The sequence below is a fragment of the Sparus aurata genome, chromosome 22 (genome assembly GCF_900880675.1).
Source record: "Sparus aurata chromosome 22, fSpaAur1.1, whole genome shotgun sequence".
Lineage (NCBI taxonomy): Eukaryota > Metazoa > Chordata > Actinopteri > Spariformes > Sparidae > Sparus > Sparus aurata.
Genome location: NC_044208.1, coordinates 5,941,064 through 5,960,657, shown reverse-complemented (window position 1 = coordinate 5,960,657; position 19,594 = coordinate 5,941,064). Strand labels below are relative to the sequence as shown.

General features: G+C 41.2%; 1 protein-coding gene across 1 annotated transcript in view; it reads right to left on the bottom strand.

The window, feature by feature from the left end:
- Window positions 1-4,739: 4,739 nt before the first annotated feature.
- cd2ap (CD2-associated protein) overlaps window positions 4,740-19,594 on the bottom strand; it is a 72,078-nt gene continuing 57,223 nt past the window's right edge. Inside the window, exons 15-19 of the mRNA XM_030405486.1 lie at window positions 16,772-16,887; window positions 15,622-15,705; window positions 11,003-11,226; window positions 10,306-10,369; window positions 4,740-8,224 (exon numbers count right to left, since the gene is read on the bottom strand). Coding sequence (XP_030261346.1) covers window positions 8,183-8,224; window positions 10,306-10,369; window positions 11,003-11,226; window positions 15,622-15,705; window positions 16,772-16,887 — 530 coding nt within the window. The 3' untranslated portion in view covers window positions 4,740-8,182. The remainder of the gene's footprint in view (window positions 8,225-10,305; window positions 10,370-11,002; window positions 11,227-15,621; window positions 15,706-16,771; window positions 16,888-19,594) is intronic.

Below are 19,594 nucleotides of genomic sequence, written 5' to 3'. Positions count from 1 at the left end.
GTTATGTCTTATTTAAACTGCAATATGTAAATGGCCACCTGTTGAATTCATACTTAAACCAATAGGGGGCAGCATATTACCAGAGTGACTGCTAACTGCTGCTAACACTAGGTAGTAAGCTCAATCAGCCATGTGGGGGAGTGTCATTGTCAACACCGTTAGCACAGCAGCTAGCGCAGGAGCTAGCACGGGAGTCTTGGATTGGGCAAGTCAAGGCTGGCTGGTTAGCAAGCTATCTTCACTACATCTGTTATTGACATAACATCAAAACACTTTTCCTTTTTTTTTTAAATGCTGTTTATCATTTTAGTCTTTTTTTTTAAATTTTGTCTTCTAAAATTCGAACATGTTGCACATTTAAGATCAAATATACTCGTCGCCGACAGAACGGTAGACAGTTAATTTAATCGTAAAGTGTTCTAAATATGCAGCTGTTCAGATTTTTCCGATTTTCACTTAGGAGTTTGTTCATATATCACTCACGCCTGATTTAATCCAATATTTTATTTTGTATGGCTGTTGACAATATTTTCTCATTATTGGAGGGGTGAAAAAAGACACCCTCAAGCAAATTCCTTCAGTTAAAACCTCTGACACTACAAGATTATGTATTTGTCATTACACAACACAGGGTTGCAAAGAAATTAAGGTCTGTGAACTCCTCCATGCCACACAAATTACAGAACATATATACAGTTATTTATCTACAAATATGCATAAACACGTAGTTTATCTTTTGAATCTGCATCAGGGTGAATGTAAGCAGCAGCAACAGGCTGGTGATGATAATGTGGTCGCTATCTTCATATCAGAGGTTCAACACCAAACACTTGTGTGAGCACCAAGCATCGATGTTAGAAACACAGAGTCCACCTCTTCTCGTCTAGCTGTAGTCCTGCACTCTGTCAGCTTAGACCACAGTTTTTCCTGTCGAGTGCAATAGCTGGTGGGTCACTTCAAAGCCTCACAGTATAATATAGCCCTACATAAATTGATCATTCTATTAACAAACTTTCAAACAGAGGTGCATACAACTGGAAAACACCCGCAGTCATAAAGTTAAAGACAAATTCCCTCAGCAGTCAGAAACAAATATTGAGCTCTACTTTTTGGGTATATGGCAAGCTGTTTACTACTGTCTCCTGATAGGCTACTCATGTCAGTTAAAAAATGTTTGACGCCCTCCAACCAAAATGTCAAACTCTGCCTATGGTGGAGACAGGTCTCTGTGGTCACAACAGACTTGGATTTTACATTATTTGGCAGCCCACTTTTTATCTATTTCCTGTTTTGTTTTTTTGTTTTTTTTAACATACTATTATTCATTTAATTGTTTAACAATAAATACATATTTAAACATAATATTTCAGAAAACTCATATTCATCTAGTTTTATTCTGACTCAAGATGTGGACAAGATGTGAGGAAGCCTAAGAGGCAAGGTCCCGTGATACTTATGAGTGGACCGATGCAGCAAGACCTGAATGAAAGCCGCAGAAGTGGAAGAGAGGAGGAGGAAATTCAGATTTCCCATCCATTCGACTTCAAAGGAATTCTAAAAACTGCTCTGCTGCTCGCCACAGAAATGCTCAATCTCCCTACAGAGTGGTTTCATTCCAGCACGGCAGGAGGCCTCTGATCTCTGCTAAAAGGGCCTCACTATCTGAACAAACTCTCACCAATATGTTCCAATGCACACGGATGGCTGTATCAGCTTCTCCCACCCCTCAGTTTGCTTTTTTTTTTTCTTTTTTTAAAAAAAAGGAAAAATTAATTGACATCTTCTTCAATCCAAGGTCGCCCTCGTGTCAGAGAGAGAATGACCTTTAACAGCCTCTAACTGCACCGTGCTGCACGAGAGAGCCGGCAGCAGCAGCAGCGTAGCAGATCCCTGCAGAGAACATCACGATGGGCTGATCATCTCCGTCCTCTGGTCTGTTTTGTTTCATATTTTTCAGACAGGTGCAGTGTAAACTGAGGCTGCATTGCATTCTGGTCTACTGAAAGAAGACAGCTTCCCACTTTGATGATGGATTCTTTCCTGTGTGTCTCTTCAACATCCCTGTGAAGTAACTTGTGTTGCCTTTTGATTTGTTGCAGACTGATGCATGACAAGGTGTTTACCACAGGAATCTTCCGTTATCTGTACTGAAATTGTCATGTCTGTCTTCACCAGTAATCAGCAGGAACAAGTACAAACCATATAGCAACACAAGATAGACCCCGAATACTGAAGTTATTAGGAGGTCACCCATAATAGATTCATCCTGTTCAGCAGAGCATTGTTCAAACCCACACAATTTTTATCTTAAAAGGTGCAATGGGCCAAGGCTAGCTGACTGGCAAGCTAACTTAAGTAGATACCAGCGCAACATAATACATTCAAAATGTATATCAGCTATTTATTCACATTCTGTTGCTGATTTAGTTACATTTTTTATGTTTTCAATGGAGATTCTTGCACCTTTGAAGAAGCACTATGAATTTATTCTGCAAAACAAGAAACTGAGAATTTAAACATTAACAATAATAATAATACAGCTATTTTCCATAAGCGAATTAACAGACTGTCCTCAGAGGAAAATAAGGTCCCAGAATACTGTTTGAAGCTAGAAAGGTGGCAGGATCCGCCACATATAAACAAAGTAACACTGTCTTCCAGCCATCTCCTCACTCATCACAAAAATGATCAACTCCTCTCTCAGCTCTGTCTCAGTCCCTCAATCTCTCAAACTGGCTGCTATCACCCCCATTCTCAAAAAACCTGGACTCAACCCTGACACCATGACAAATTTCCAGCCCATCTCAAACCTCCCCTTTTTATCAAAAATACTGGAACATAGCGTTGCCACTCAACTCAAAGCCCACCTCATCTCCACTGACCTCATTGAGCATCTTCAATCCGGCTTCCGTTCCCAACACAGCACAGAAACAGCCCCCCTTAAAGTACCTAATGACCTCCTCCTATCTGCAGACTCCGGCCAACTCAGCATCGTCATCCTCCTGGACCTCACTGCAGCTTTTGACACCATCAACCACTCCATTCTTCTCTCCCGCCTTCTCTCAGCATCACCGGCACTGCTCTCTCCTGGTTCAAATCTTATCTCACAAACAGACTACAGTTCATCCACATCAACAACTGCACCTCCTCCACTGCTCCTATGTCCCAAGGCGTCCCCCAGGGTTCGGTGCTTGGTCCACTCCTCTTCATCCTGTACATGCTGCCCCTTGGCAGCATCATACGCCGCCATGGTCTCCGCTTTCACTGCTATGCTGACGGCGTCCACATCTACATCTCCACCAAATCCATCACCAACAGCCTCAACGAAATCAAAATCTGGATGCAAACAAACTTCCTCCAACTAAACTACGACTAATCAGACATCGTCATCATCGGCCTCAAATCCCTCATCAAAACCACTCACAACTTCTGCCTCACCATAGACAACACCGCCCTCTCTCCCTCCCCACACAGTCGCAACCTCGGAGTCATTTTTGACAACAACCTCTCTTTTCAACAACACATCACCAAAACTGCCTTTTTCCACCTCAAAAACATAATCCGTCTCTGTCCATCACTTTCCTTGTCTGCTACAGAAACCCTGATCCATGCCTTCATCACTTCCAGAATTGACTACTGCAACAGCATCCTCTTCAGCACACCATCCAAACTCCCCAATAAACTTTGATACACCCAGAACTCTGCTGCTCGCCTGCTCACCCACACCTGCACCCGTGACCACATCACCCCCGTCCTCCAGGAACTCCATCATTATTATCATTATCATTATTATTATTATTATTATTATTATTATTATTATTATTATTATTATTATTATTAAAACAATATAAATTGTGTTGTTCTTTGAGGTCAGTATGTTTATTCAGTTAATCCGTCATGGAATTGTTTAGGCAGAAAAACAAAATCAGCCAATGAACATCTTTCTCTTCTCATTCACATTTCTTCACCAAAACTACAGAGTGCCTGTGTAATGAAATGTTACATACAGTATAATTCTTGTTGGTTTCGTGAATAGATGTGCAGAAATAGCATATAAAAAGTCAAGTTCTAAGATGCTATACAAGTTAACTTTGGGAAAGATAAAGGTCAGAAATGTAACTGTATATAGGAGGGCAGAGTCCTGCATGCTGGTGGCCATACCACTCAGATGTTTCACAGACGCAGAATATTGCAGCAAGACTCTGAGTCTTTGTTTGGATTAGAGAGAATGTCTTGAGGCAGAAATATAAATCTCCATTTTTATCCCCAACCTGAGCCGGCTTCGATGCATAGAAGCAAAAAGGCTCTGATCTGAGCTCCTTACCCGATCTGTACTGTAGCTGAGCCCAGACACCCGGCGGAGGAAACTCATTTCAAACCACATTCTTTTGGTCACTGGCCAGAGCTCCAAACCATATAGGTTAGGGGTTGGAACGGAGATTGACCAGTAAATCTCAAGTCTGCCTTCCGGCTCAGTTCCCTCTTCACCCCAGCGGTCCGCTACTACACCCCACAGACAGGAGTCAGATATGATAACAGACGGAACACATCACCCGTCTCATTTCACTGTGTGCTGCAATTTCTCAGAAACTCTGTCTCTCATCTGAGCTGTCGATACTCTTCACTCAATACTTACAAGAATGCTGCCGATTTCAAGCATGAAGAAGCTTCAAGGTCGTTGTGCGGCTGTGAAAACTGCGGTGATGCTCCGTTCAAAGGTGAGGAAAACAAAGAGAGTCTTTGACAGTAAATAAAGATGATATTTATTCATTTTTGAGAAGAATCTCAGCTCATGCAAGGATACAGCTCTTGTAAACAAAATCACTTGAAAATATGTTATAAATGTGCACAGATTTCTTTTCTCGGTGTCAAACTCTGGAATGTACAATATGTGGAGGTTAAGCTGCGTTACAGACAGAACACCAAGAGCCGTCACCCAAAGCCCGAAGTCCCTCTTTTCCCACATTGTGATTATTTCATCGGCCAGCCAAACTGTAAAAGAGCTGCTGTGCTTAAAAGGTATTCACGTTAGGCATTGACAAAATGCAATAATGTCATGCTCATTGAAGCACTCCGGAGTCGAGACTTTAACGCCGTGGACGCTGTTATATTTGAATGTTTGCCAGCAGAAGCGTGCACACACACATCGAAACGCACAACGAAGCCTGAGGATGATTCAAAAAAGCAAATTAACTCTCATTTAAGACATCTGTGAGATATGTATAAAGACAAAAAAAAAGACAGTTATAAACCATCGGAGTTGAAACGAGGGCTGAAAGTTTCCTCTAACCCATGTGAAGGCCGGAGGGGGGGAGGGGGGCTTATGCATGGCACTGTTGCCGTCTCAATTTCTCAGAAGCTGAGCAGAACCACAAACTGTCCATTGAGAGCTCAGGGCTACAGGTCAGAGCCGACAGAGGGTGACTCATCCCACAATGCATTAGTTCGACTTGCACTGTAGCCCTGAACGAGTCCAGTTTAGCCGGATATTAAAGAAAAGCGAGGGCAGCTGAAAAAGCTTTTGAGAAATAAAAAAAACCAGCAATGTACAGTAAGAAAGTGACCCATTTTCCATCTGTCCGAGCGTCGATTTGAAGCCCCTCTGTGTAGGATGTTAACATTTGGTAGTATCAAACAAGTCTGACTGTTGCCGAGGCAGTAAATTCATTCTTTGAGCTAAGTGCTAAAATGGGACAACAGAGAAGTGTTTTGTTTTGTTTGCACAAAGTAGGGCCGTACGATAATGTGATACTTTCCGGCTACGTTGTGATACAAGATATATACCTTGATATTTTGAATTCACCAATATGGGTATATGTGTGGGTATAATGACTAAGTGGGTAAAGACGGCTATTAGAACAAGCATCAGTCAGTCTGTGAGTTCAGGAAATGACATTGCTTAACTGACAAGCCTTTAAAACCAGGAAAAGACAACGCTTGTGTCAAAATGTCCAAAATCTAAGATGATACATAGTCTCATATCACAATAATAGTATTCTATCCATATTTTGTCCAGCTCAATTAGAGTTCATGTGTAACATGTGTGACTCAGAGTGTATGTTAATCGGAAATGGAGGGGAAAAAAGGAATCCTTCTCCAAAATGTTTTTGTAGAGTGTTGTTGTATCATCAGATTGTTTGTTTCTCTTTCTGATTGACAAGTTCAGTCTACCGCCACCTGGTGGTATGGGGAGTTATTTGACCTCAAGCAGGCACAATGAGCACAAGCTAGTTAGCGGTCGGCTGCAGTCTTTGTGGTGTGTTCAAGGTGACGTGAGGCCACGCTGTCACACTTTGCCACCGCTACTTCTTTAATGTTGGTTTGGTGTGTCAGGGGTATGCCAGACAGTTGGAATGTGGCTGATGGGAATGTTATTTAGTGGCGTATTGGAAAGATCAAAGAGACAGTTAACACCGTCTGAATATCAAATCGCTGCAGTGACGTAGAGGTGTACTCAAAGGTGCGTCGGTACACTGTGAAGTTGCCGCGTGTGCTTAGACGTGAAATGGACATGAATCTTTCAGCCACAGCGGGCAATGACAGGCTGCTTTCCAGCCTGGTCTTAAGTTACCTTAAAATTTTAGTCTGTTGGTTGATCACCAACTTCATTAGGATTCATCCTCTCAGACTGTGAATATCTGTACAACATTTCTTAACAAACCGTCCCATATTTAATAACATGTTTCAGTCTAGACCAAAGAGGAGAATCGACAAATTAACTGCTGGACTGTTGGTTTTGTCATCTCTAGAGCTCTGTGACTGTGAGAGGCACAGACTTTACCAGTGCACTGGGATTGTCACATCTTTCTACGTACAAAAAGAAATCATTTGAAGGATTGTATGAACACATTAAAATTCTACACACAGGGGTTTATACTCAGCACTGCTCTGACACAGTTACCATAAAGAGACGTGAGTTCATTTCATTTTTTTTGTTGCTCCCTACTGAGGGCTTCCAGTTAGCCCAAATGAACTTGGAATGTGGAAAGATATGCAGACTAGAAGACAGACAGGTACAATAAGGACAGGACAACTGATGAGTGCTGTGCAGGCTCATGCATTACACATTACAGAGCAGGAAGGCTCCTCGCAGATCATGTGATTCACTAGAAATCAAAGAGGGGTGGGAGGAAGAGAAGGGGCCGTGACAGGAATAAGAGGGAGGGTGGCCAGATTAAAAAGAAGAGATGATCAGAATGGCGATGCCAGAACGCAGTCTTTCTCTCCTTTCTTGTGGGTTGTGGACTGTGCCTATATTACCTGCAGACTATAACTCTAGCTAAACCTGTTCGAACATTCTCAGAGGGTGAAACAGTTTGACAAAAATAGAAGACACCAGCACAGAAGAGGCCCTCTATATAGTATTTGACTAGGCATGTCAGTAGACTTAAAAAATAGAGATATACAATATCATGCTGCAAAATTTCCAGACACCATCATGGTATATGTGAGCTCCCATTACAAACACTTAATATCATTTTGTTTTTAACAGGCACAGTAGTGTTACCCTGGATAGGAATGCTAGAAACCATATAAAAGACGAAGAAAATCTATGAGGTGCCGCAGCTGTGGAGTGGAGTACAGCTGCAGGCGCCGTGGAGGAAAGGAAAATGATTTGCTGTTCGGATCAAAAAGAGGCTAACTGAAATCAAACATGTCCTTATTTTTAAAATTAACTATTTGTGCATCACATAAAATATGAGAAAGAAAATCAGGCTAGGGAAACAAGCTTCCCCTGCTTTATACAAAAGTCAGTAGTACTGAGAGCGGACCTCCTCCCTGAGGGGTTCAAGGAACGCTGGAGTGAAGGGGAGAGAGCGTGAGTGGCAGAGTTGTCCAGCGCAGTAGTTTTAAGTAAGGCCTCAGTTTTGTTTTTTTTTTCAGTTGGCAAAATAAAAAAAATAAAAGACATAAAGAAATAAAGAGAAACATATACATCTGTAACTTAATTACATCTAGCTTGAAAAAAAAAAATTTTATATGTGCAAAATGTAAATCTTACAAAGAAGGGGAGAGTTTATTTTTGTAGATCACTGGGAAAGAATTGTGCTCGGGGGTGGTTCATCTGATTCCCCACCCTCTCTCCGTCCATTCTATCTGCCCGTCACCGCCCTCCTGCGCTCTGGTTGGTCGACAGGCCAGCAGCTGACCTTGAGGCTTGCTGTTGATTGGAGCGAAGGCTTCACGTCGAGTGGACGCTCCGCTTTAGTTTCTCTATCTCCATCTGCAAGGACAAAATTGCACACAGAGACACACACACACACACACACACACACAGAATGGAGATTATGACACTGTAAAAGTAGACCCACTCTGGCAGAACAACACAAAGTGCTGTATCCGCCAGAGAAGTTTGTGCACAAGATTCCCCCCCGCTGTGAGGCACAGCACTGGAGGCATCATGCTGTGATAGGGATTAGGAGAGCTGGAATCACAATGAAGACACGAGCTGGGGCTGCGAGGGTCTTTGACAAAGTACTGCAAAAAAGTTAGGACGCTGAGTTACACAGATTATTTTCGACCTATATTCATTTGAATAGAAAGACAAGATATCCAACGTTCAAACTTGTTGGATGTTCACTCCTTTTCTGTGCTCTCTGTTGGATGGCCTTCAAACCCCTATGTTACAATGCTGACAGGTCTCGGAGGTCGATGACCGTTAGGCATCAGCAATGGATGACGACGTCATCTATCAGCCCAACCCAACACGAAGTTCATGATCCAGACCACACATCACTTTTCCACTTTGCATCAGACCATCTTGGATAAACTCAAGCCACTGTTGTTGATATATGGCTTTCTCTTTGCATTGTACTGTAGAGTCTTAATGTGCATTGTAAATGCAACAATGAACTATGATCAAGTCCAATTTACTTATTTTTCTCCAAATAACAACAAAAGCTATCTCCTGACACTTATCATACAAAGCGTGTCTTGACCATACGTTTTTTTTTCTTTTTCTTTTTTACAGACATTGGTTTTATCTAGTAATATCGTTAATAACATCATGCCTATTGTTAATGTAGAGCTGCCCGAGGAGTCAAAGGTCAGGGGCATTTAATGGTTTCATGCAAAGATTTCTCTGGATTCTCCAAATCTTTTGATATTACAGACCGAAGATGGCAAAATGCCTAAATTCCTTGCAATTGCGAAACTCTTTGCGACTCCATGCACTTTTTTTTAAGAAGTTTTGAACCTCTCTCCATCCTTGCTTCTGAGTGCCTACGCTTTTCGAGGATGACCCTTTCATACCCAATCATTACACTATTACTTGTAAACAATGAGCCTGTTTACCTGTCAAATGTTCCAAACACGTGTTTTTGGAGCAATTTACAACTTTCTTTTGTCATTTGTTGGAATCAGGGTTGTACTAGAACAGTAACTACTACTATGGCGATATCTGAATGAGAACCAAGATGAAAGCTTATAAAGTCCGGAGGGATGAGAAGTGTGATGGAATTCTCCTAATTCATTTCACAATCTGCGGTGTCTTTCCTGATTTGTTCATCTTTTCCCGCAAATCTGTGGAGGGAGGTGTTAACCGTAGGGGGTTTGAACAAATCTGCAGCTATGTTCTTTTCTCATTATGTGTGTGGACTGTGTAAGCCTGGGGTTCTCTGCAGGGGATCTCTCCTCCTGTGACGTGATTCGTATCGGTGCCCTGCTGGGAAGGGCCGGGCCGCGTCCGCTGCTTTTTCAACAGAGAAATCCGATGGTCAGGCTCCTGGTGCGGGGTCACGGCAGAGGACTGAATGTGTTGACTACAGCGAGGGAGAATCTGAAGGGTGCTGCTTGATTGGAGATGGATGGAAAAGTATTTATATGCCAACATCCTAAACTGAAAACGTGCATATTAGCATTGTGGGGGTAAGGGGGCGAAAATTAGCATTTTCTCACGTGTTACGTCATGTCACGCTCACATCACAGCCGATCAGAGCTAGAGCCACTAAGCACCAAATGCACGAGACTTCTTCAGAATCATTTGTTGAGAGTGTGAATGCCGATTGTATCCTTTCCAACTGAAGAAAAAAGCCAGATGTAGTGGGTTTGGTCCAGTGTGAAAGGGCTCCCGCTGTGTCTTTGCCTACATCTGTCAACCACTCTCATCAACCATCTCACTGCTGTAACTCTCCGTCCGTATGGAATCGAGAAGTCACGACTACAAGTGCCTGTCAGTTCTGCAATGCGTTCATCGTCTGCCTGCCAGTCATCATATGTGAACAGATATTATCAATATTTGGCCAAACTAATGACAGAAATGAATATAGACAGCCCAGCATGTGTTGTTATGGGGATCAATGTTACCTGCAGAGCAACGCGCTTTAGCCTCTCCTCATCCAGCTCTCCTCGTAGCTCTGCTATCTCTTTCCTGGACGCGCACACGCACACGCACACGCACACACACACACACACACACACTAATTAGCATGGTAAAACCCTGCAGCATATTAAGTTTTTCCAATTCAAAATTCAAATTAAAGCTTAACGCTAACACGCTGTGACCTTGCGTTCTAATAAACAAAAGTGCAATTCTAACATCAGCGTGAGTCACTGTATCAAAATCACTAACTAAAATTATGGTTAATGCTCAGTGACCCACATTACATGTATGTTTCTACTGTGACATTCTTTCAAACAGCCAGTTCACAATATAAAAAGTGACAGCCTGTCCTGTATGCACATTATTAAGATATATAATAGCACTATGATGTGGGACGTGGGGAAACGTTGGTTGGAAAATTGCTTTAGGCCATGTAAATGCTTGGCAGTGTATAACGTGAAAGGTAATTTAGATTGACTGGAGTATTGTGTGATGTGAATGGGAAATCTCAGGCTGAAAAGATGCGTGTAACTTCTGTCATGTCTTATTCTTGTCATGTCACTGTCAAAACAGATGTACAGTGTGTGTTCTTTGTAAGAGGTGGATGCGAAAGCAATTTTCGTCAAGCTTGGATCATTGCTTGACACATTCAGTCGCCTCATCCTCATTAAGTTTCATTACATTTGCTGGGCCTTGAGCAGCTCCACAGACATCAGCAGCTCCTTCATCTGGCTCTTCAGCTCGTCCAGCTGAGAGTTGGACTCTTCGGGCTCCAGCCGGGCCCTGCCACCCACCGAAGTGACGACATCTGAGCTTGGGGCTGTAGCGGGGCTGGGCTTGGCCTCGGTGCTGGCCGCGGCAGGCCTGTGGAGTGACGGTGAATGGGATAAGGTGTTTGTGGAAGGCTGTGAAGATGAAGAGGACATACAGATTACAACTGTGTTCAACTCTACTAGAGGGATGAACAGCATGATATCTGGCCAAAGGACATGAATGATTCATGTCATCTTCATTCACATACAATTATTCAGTGATCCTTTATGCAGGGCCATGATAGAAATGATTCATCACAAGATCAAGCTGATCACAGAGTGTACCAATTATTGGTTTGCAGTGACCCTTCCTCCCATAGGGACAGATGTCAAGAATACAGAATATATGATTGATGACTCTGACTTCATTTTCTGCATCACTGAACTGCCAAATGAACATTCCCATTTACAAAGAGAATCTTTATGCAATATATGAAATACAATATTCCTTTCTTTGTAGTTTTCTCCCAGACATCTGCAGTATGATCACATCATGCATCGTCGAGCAAGCTGTCGTGACCTCTGTCATGGAATAAAAACGTTTCTATTTCATCGAGTGACCTGCGTGACCGCCATGTTTTTTTACCAGTGCATTTGTTTTTTCTCTTGAGCTAAGATTAGTGAAGTGTAATCTCTATAGGCAGCAGTTCTAATGGCAAAAACAAATCTCCCGCTGTTTACATGTATAGAACTTAAAGGTACACTGCTGAGTTTTTGACAACCAGTAATGATTTGACATAATCTCTTTTAATGGCGGCTAAATGCACATAACAGTTGATGTGATACACAGTCCTGGTGATGGTCTATTGTAATTCAACTTGTTTGGCAGTTAGTAGAGCTATGGTGCTTAAAATGTAGCAATGCAGTGTTTCCCACATATTCATTTATTAGTGGCAATCCACCATAATATCAACATTGGCCACCACATATTGATTTTCTATTTTTTTCTCTCTCACTCAACATAGCACACTTGAAAGGTAGGATGTTATATACTCCGATACGGTGCATGGCGGTGTGGAAAGAGGACGGCTGGCCTCATCATCGAGATCAAGCCCCCACAAAGTGCGCCAGGCCTTGAACCAGTTTTTAGCGTGGCCAAGCCGTGTAATTACTTTAAAAACTGATGTTTGCCATTTGCATATAAGACTGTGAACTGAGCGCAGTATCACAGATGACAATGACCTCCTCTTCACCAGGACAACCTGCTGGCACAGTCCTGCAGGTAAGACATACTGTTTTTAGAAGAGGGACTGTGGAAAATGATCCTCAATATTTGTAATGCATCCGTGTTTCAGTCAGTTGTGCAGCAGCCAGCTGGTGTGATCACTTCTAAATGTGCTCACACAGAAGCCCAATACACTTAAACCAGATCAATAATTCAAAACTCTGACACTTACAGGAATAGGATCTGAAAGTGAAAAGAAACCAGAAACCTAAAAAATCCGACCCACAGCCCTTTGCTTCATTACATCCCAACTCTCTTTCATCCCATTTCCATCATCTCTCCAAACTCACCTAGGAATAAAGCCACGGAAGACCAAAAGCCTACTTAAGTTTAAATGCTCCAGTGAAAAAAGTGAAAATTAATCATTAGATTTAATTGAAATTAACCTTGTCCTTATCTTTAATTTGAAAATGTTTAATGTGAAAATCAATTTGCTTTTTATAATTAACAAACCTTTTTGGCCTTGATCTGACTCCACTTTGTTTCAACAAGGAATTCCTGCCTCCTGCCCCAGAGGGCTCACACACTCTGTTCTGCTCTTGCCTTAATAATATTATATATTCTTGCTTCACTGAATAAAATCTTACAAGGGTTAGAATCTCATTTTGAAACAGTGAAAGGGTTGGTGGTCGAGGGACATAGGAGTCCACATCTTATAATTTCACCTCTGGTAGTCTGAGTTATGAGTGCTCCAAGCTAGGCTTTATTGTTACTGCCTCGTCTCACTCCCTGTGTGTGTGTGTGTGTGTGTGTGTGTGTGTGTGTGTGTGTGTGTGTGTGTGTGTGTTCTTTAACTATATGGTGGCATGATGCTGTGTACCCCCAGCTGAACAGCGAGGTCTAATTAGTCTTGGTTGACCATGACAAATCGAGACTAGATAGCATCGAAGGCAATTAATGAAATGCTGAACAGGGAGACTGGACAGCAGGTGGCCATGCCTTCTCTCTCTCTCTATTTCCCTCTCTCCTTCCCACCTTCTGTCACCCACAAACAACACAGAAGGGTGTCAACCTGTCTAAAAGGTGCAAATTGTGTTTGTCAGGTCAGCTGAGGTTGAGAGAGGTTGTTTGCGGGTAAAAACCTTTTCATAGCTTTCATGTTGTAGATACATTGTCCCTTTTAGTTGCTGAAACTCCAGCATTTCCGCCAGTGAGTTTTTTATTAACTTCTAGTTTTATCACAAGTGGAATAACAGAGCAGCTGCACTGAAAACAGGTGCTCAACCTTTGCACAACCCAGGCCAATTTCATTATACAGACACAGTGGATTTTGTAATACAAAACAAGGCATTTCTTTTTTCAACCAGAATATTCTGGAAAGGGGGGGTCAAAAGAGCCATTTACAACATAGGTTTGTTAAATGCAGGTTCACCTGCTAAAAAACACATATAAACACCATTCCCATTTCCTGTAGGCAAGGAAGTCTGCAATTTGTATTTGAGTGTTAAGTTGTATGTAACTGACGTCACGTTTCACGCCAAGAATGGGGCGGAAACAGTTGTAATAGAAAAGAAAACAACAATAGACCCATTATGAAAGACGCTTCTGTAAAATGGTGGATACATTCTTTTGAATGTCACAAGGCCCTCGCAAAATGACTCATTTCATTGTCAGAAACATTTGGAAAGAGCCACACGAGTAAAAAACATCGCACATAAAAGCCCGATCTTAGCAGGTTTAAGTGGAAAAAGGAACACTAATTTGTTTGAACCACATTCTAGAGATCATTGCAATTCAGCTGTATTCAGAAAAACCTTAATACCTTCCACAGATACAAACGCTGTGTTTAACAAAATCATTTTATAATTACTATGATTAAAAGAGTATTATCTGTTGTTAATATTTCCTGTTGTCTGTTATGGAAATAATGACAAATTGCTGACTGACTGGACAAGCTTTTGCTCAACTCTAAACATTCACAGATTCAAATTAAGGTGATTAAAAGACTTAATGTGACATAATAAAAGTGAACTTGAGGGATTGCAGCTGTTATTTACTATTTGCTAGTGTTAGCTGTTGGTCAGTATATGCCAGCTAAGCTATCAGGTTGCATTATCTTTAAATGTTGGTCAGTGCTCAACTGTCATCCAGTTTTTCCAATACATTTAATTTGGAAAGTAGGCTAGAGCCTGCTCAAAAGTTGCATAGTGCTGCTAGCATACAACGTGTGTTAATTTGCATATGTGTCACATACTCGCAAAAGATAAAAACTTTTTTTAAATGAAGGAAAAAAACGAATGTGAAACTAAACCTGACAGACTAACCAGCGTAAACTTTTCTTCAGGCATCTACATCCACTACTAATTGCACAAACTTTTCATTAAGACTGTGAGAGAGAGAGAGGAGAGGGAGAGGATACAGGCACTGGAAAAAACTCATGCCTGTAAACTCTATTTCTATTAAACCTTGATCTTCAAGTAACATCGTTTAGAACTATGAAGACAACAATGGGATTAGTTATGTGGTCAGGTGCACATACTCACAGCTCATTCCTTTGTCTGGCTGGTGATCACGTGAACGTAAACCTTGTCTTAATATCTGGCACAGAGTTTTCATGTTAAAAGGATATCGAGCTCTTTGTAGTGTTTACTAGGGCTGGATATTGCTAAGGACCTCACAATAGGTCGCATTTTGGTTCAATATCAATTCGATTCAATATTGATTTAAATGCTTCGATACCGATTCAGTAATAAGTAGTAATAAACAAATCATTTATTAGAGTACCTGTCGATAATTTTTAAATGAAAAAAAGTCATCTTAAATTATAAATCTTTCCTCTAGAAAGTTCTAGTTTGAATTGAAATGTGAACAAAGGCACACAATGTATTTAGTTATAAAATAGTGCAACCATAGTTAAGCTGAGAAAGTGCCATTGTTTCTGGGACCGCATGGTACATTTTTGTCTGACATAAACATAGACATGACCGCGGTCCCTCCGCCCTCCGGCTAGACACGAGGGGGTAAAACACTGACACGGAACCCCCCCTCTCTCAGCGGCCAGGGTGAGACCGGCTGCGCTGGGAGTTTACAGTCTCCAAAAGAGCAGCGCGTCAGACATCGGCTACCTGCCTCCACAGTGGCGAGGGACAGCGGGTGGTCGGGGGCCGCTGCTTGCCTGAATCGATTCAGAGGATTTTCTGATTCGATAATGAATTGGGAAAAAATATATTGCAATGCATTCATGAATCCATATTTTTACCCACCTCTAGTGTTTACCCTCTGTAAGTTTAATGCAATGGGTGAATAACAGCGCTCCAAGTTACCTTTCTGGGTTCTGTTAGCTTTGGTTTGGCTGACTCCTCTTCATCGACCTTGAAGGATTTCTCCACGCTCACTTCCTTGTTGGGCTGCAAGGGAAGAGTTTTATCAATTCATGATTTACATCAATTTTTCATTTGATTTTCACTTCAATTAACAGTTTATATAATTTGATCTGATAGTCTGCCAGCATTCAGGGAACGTCTTAACTCAAGTCACTGCTGGGTAAGGTGATTAGAGGAGAGGAGGGTCTGCGATTAGACCCCCATGTGAGGAGAGGACATTTCACAATAAATCATATGGTCACAAAGTGGCTGTCAGAGTGCAAATTGCAGAATTGTGTTTTACTAAAAACACACACACACACACACACACTGGTGGTGAGAGAAAAACATGGGAAAGCTTCTGCCTCCTCACACAACCTTAAATATGTTTTTGTGTGTGTGTGTGTGTGTGTGTGTGTGTGTGTGTGTGTGTGTGTGTGAGAGAACACAGCATGATAGATGGTGGGGAAGTGATGGGAAGTGACAGGTCACAGAGAGCTGAGTGCCATCAGAGACCAAAGGAATCCATGAAGACCCACATCAATTTGAGAAGAGAGTGAGAAAAGAAAAAAAGAAATGTGATAATGAAAAAAAGTACTGGAGCATAACAAACCAACAGACTAAAGAGAAATCTGGTGGATGTTGTGCAGCAGGTTAGGTGGGGAATCAAAAAATAATATATTTTTGGATCTGGAACCTTTGACATTCCAGATTGGATTTAATTAAACTCTCATCTAAAGTTACAATTACCTAGAACTTAAAGATTCAATCCAGATCTGCTAAAACATTTTGTTAGCTGAGCATCCAAAGAATAATAAATAATAACTAACATTTACAATCTGGAGCTACAATCTAAAAATAACATCAGGGTCATAAATGATGCTTAACTTTACAGTACATCAGTCACTGAAGTAACAGGAAACTAGGTTCACATGTCCAGAGATACAAACATCTGCACTAAAATGCTAATTGGAAAGTAATAGCAACACGTTTATATATTTTGCTTTTTCTTAACATCTCATCATGTACAAAGGAGCTGAAGATCACTAAACTCTTCATACTTTGCTAATCTGCAGTCATAATCTGCGTGAGAGTGCTTGTGTGTGCTCACCGAGTGTCCTCCACCAAACTGGGCAGGCAGCCTCCTGCCAGGCATCTTTGGTCTGCCAACAGTGGGGTGAGAGAGCTTCTCCGAGGTAGATGACAACTCATCAAAACTCATCAGGTCTGTTGAGAGCAGAGGAGGGAGGCATAGAGGAAACTGTCTTTAAGAGGGGAATATTTTAGTCTTGACTCAGGAAAACATCCCAGAGTAAAACCAACACCTCTTATTTCATTTTATTTGGATGCAGTCTAATGCTGGTGAACAGCTTGGGCCTGGGTGCATTTCCTGCCACTTAATGATATATCATGATATAAATGATATTAATGTGCATCTGCACATTTCATTAAATTCACCCACATTCAAAGAAATAAAAAGAAATATACAGACAGTACATTACTTTCGAGCAGCAGTCATGATTTTCTGGTTTTAGGGGGGAAACACATTTCAGGTTTTTATATATTGATGAACTTTAATGCTGAAACTGTGCACATGGACTTCTTGTGGCGTAAATCCTTTGGTGCATTGGCAACAGGCTGAAGCTAGCCTGAGAAAGCCGCCTAAGCACCAGAGAAGAGTTCATTTCTTCTGCCAGAGAGGTGTTGCTGCTCACCATGGCAGGTTTTTTTTTCCTATAGAGAGATGAAGGATTAAACAAGGTAATGTCTTCCTCTCCTTTTCTTCAGGTTGTATAAGGACATATTCTACATTTTCATGTAGAATATGTTCAATTAAGTCTATCTTTTTAAAGACAAATTTGAAAGAGTAATTACCAGAAATCAGGGCACAAAACTAAGCATCTGACTTGATGGTTGAACAATCATATAGCCATCAGTGCTGAAATTTTTTTTTTCTAAAAAAGTTTAAATTGATTTGAATTTAATCCACAATTGAATCAATCATCGAATCATGTCTTTGTAGAACTGACAATCCTCTAAAATAAATGTATAACTAGGACTACTGCCTGGCGCTTATATGCCTCAGTGAGGCATACAATTGCCAGACAGTCAAAGTAGTTCACGTGCTTAAACAAAACCTAATACAGCATTTTTTACATACAGATACATGTATAGCCACTTCAAAAGATAATGCCTTAAAGACGGTAGAGAGCATAAGAAGCTACAATATGGTACAAGGCTTCGACTTCACAATATCTAAGGCTGCAGTGACCTTTGAGTACCAAAATCTAATCAGTTCAACCTCGAGGCTAAGTGTGGGTTTGTGCTAAATTTGACAAAAATCCCACAATGCATTCTTGAAATTTTGAAAGATGTGACATCACAGTGACCTTGCCCTTTGTCCTCCAAAATGTAATCATCAATCCTTGAGTCAAAGTTGACATTTGTGCCAAATTTGAATAAACTCCCTCAAGGTGTCCTTGAGATATGGCTTTTACAATACATAACATCACAGTGACATTGGACAACCAAAATCTAATCCGGTCATCCTGGAGTGTATGCAGATATTTGTGTCAAAAATAATGAAACTGCCATACTACATTCTTGAGGTACCACATTCACAAAACAAGAGGTTCCAGGGACTGTTGACCTCCAAAATCTAATCTGTTTATCCCGAAGTGTGGGTTTCTGCTAAATTTGATGATAATCCCTCAAGGTGTTCCTGAGATAGCAGTTCATGAGGTAGGAGGTTGCTGTGACCTTTGACGATCATGAGAATGGTCCGAAAGGACAGACAACATAATGCCTCCGGCCCTGGTGAGGCATAAAGACGGGGATACTATGGAATACGTGGATGAAAATGAAGGCCACTGAACATCTAAAGGAAGTCTGTTTGTGGCTGTGTACATATGAGCACAATAAACTTAAATGGAGGTTACCATGATTTATTCCCACTTTTTTTAGATGCAACACTGAAAAACTTTAGGGACTGTTGTGTAACAGCACTTTGCAGCTACACTGTGGCAAACTGCTGCAAACTGCTGCTGTTAGAGAATACTGCCTTTTACTGCAAGAAAGATGGAATTTTCTTGTTCCATGGTGATGCGTGTCAGACTGACTTCTGGTGAGAAGTGTGGAATTTTAGCACCCATCTATCACCTTCCTAGGGCATCCGTCACTAACAGAATACAGTGATAAACCTTCAGATCGAGCCCCATTAAATACATCTCTGATGTCTCTTCTCTGTGACCTTTCAGCCTCCCTAGCTGTTCCCTTGTGCCTCAATTTATCACTGAACTTGTTTCTTCCACTCTCGAAACATCAACCTTCAATCATGTATGTGCCTGCTTCTTTTCACAGTTACATCCCCACCCCCTGTCTTTTTTGATTTCCCTGACTTAACTGAGCTCTGCTTTTCTTGTGAAGGTCACGTCAGTTAAAGCGCTCCATGTCTCTCACCATTTTATTAACAACACATTTAGTTTTTGATGTTCCAATCAATGTTCCCAAACTCACATTTACAGCTACAATATGCAAAACCTGACAGCTGCAGACTGTTGATTGCCAGTGTTCTGACGGTTGATGGGGAACAAGGTATTCTTTATAAGAATGTCTCCACCTCAAGTCAATTCAGTTCAATCCGCTATACATGAGCTATGATAAACTTGTTATACTGATCACAATTATTTTTTTTGTAAATTGTAACACATTTTCTTATATACTTTCTTCATTTTGGGGCAAATTAAAAAATAATGGACTCAAATGAATATATAACTCACCTTAATATACAAGAAGATCCTTGCATCCATATAATTATTTAAAAAAGCAAAATGAAACAAGAATTCCTGTATAATAATGGCTCATTCAGCTGTGTTGCTAGGTTATATCTTATCTAGTGGAGAACTCTCTATCAACTGCTTTGTTGTACCGGGGA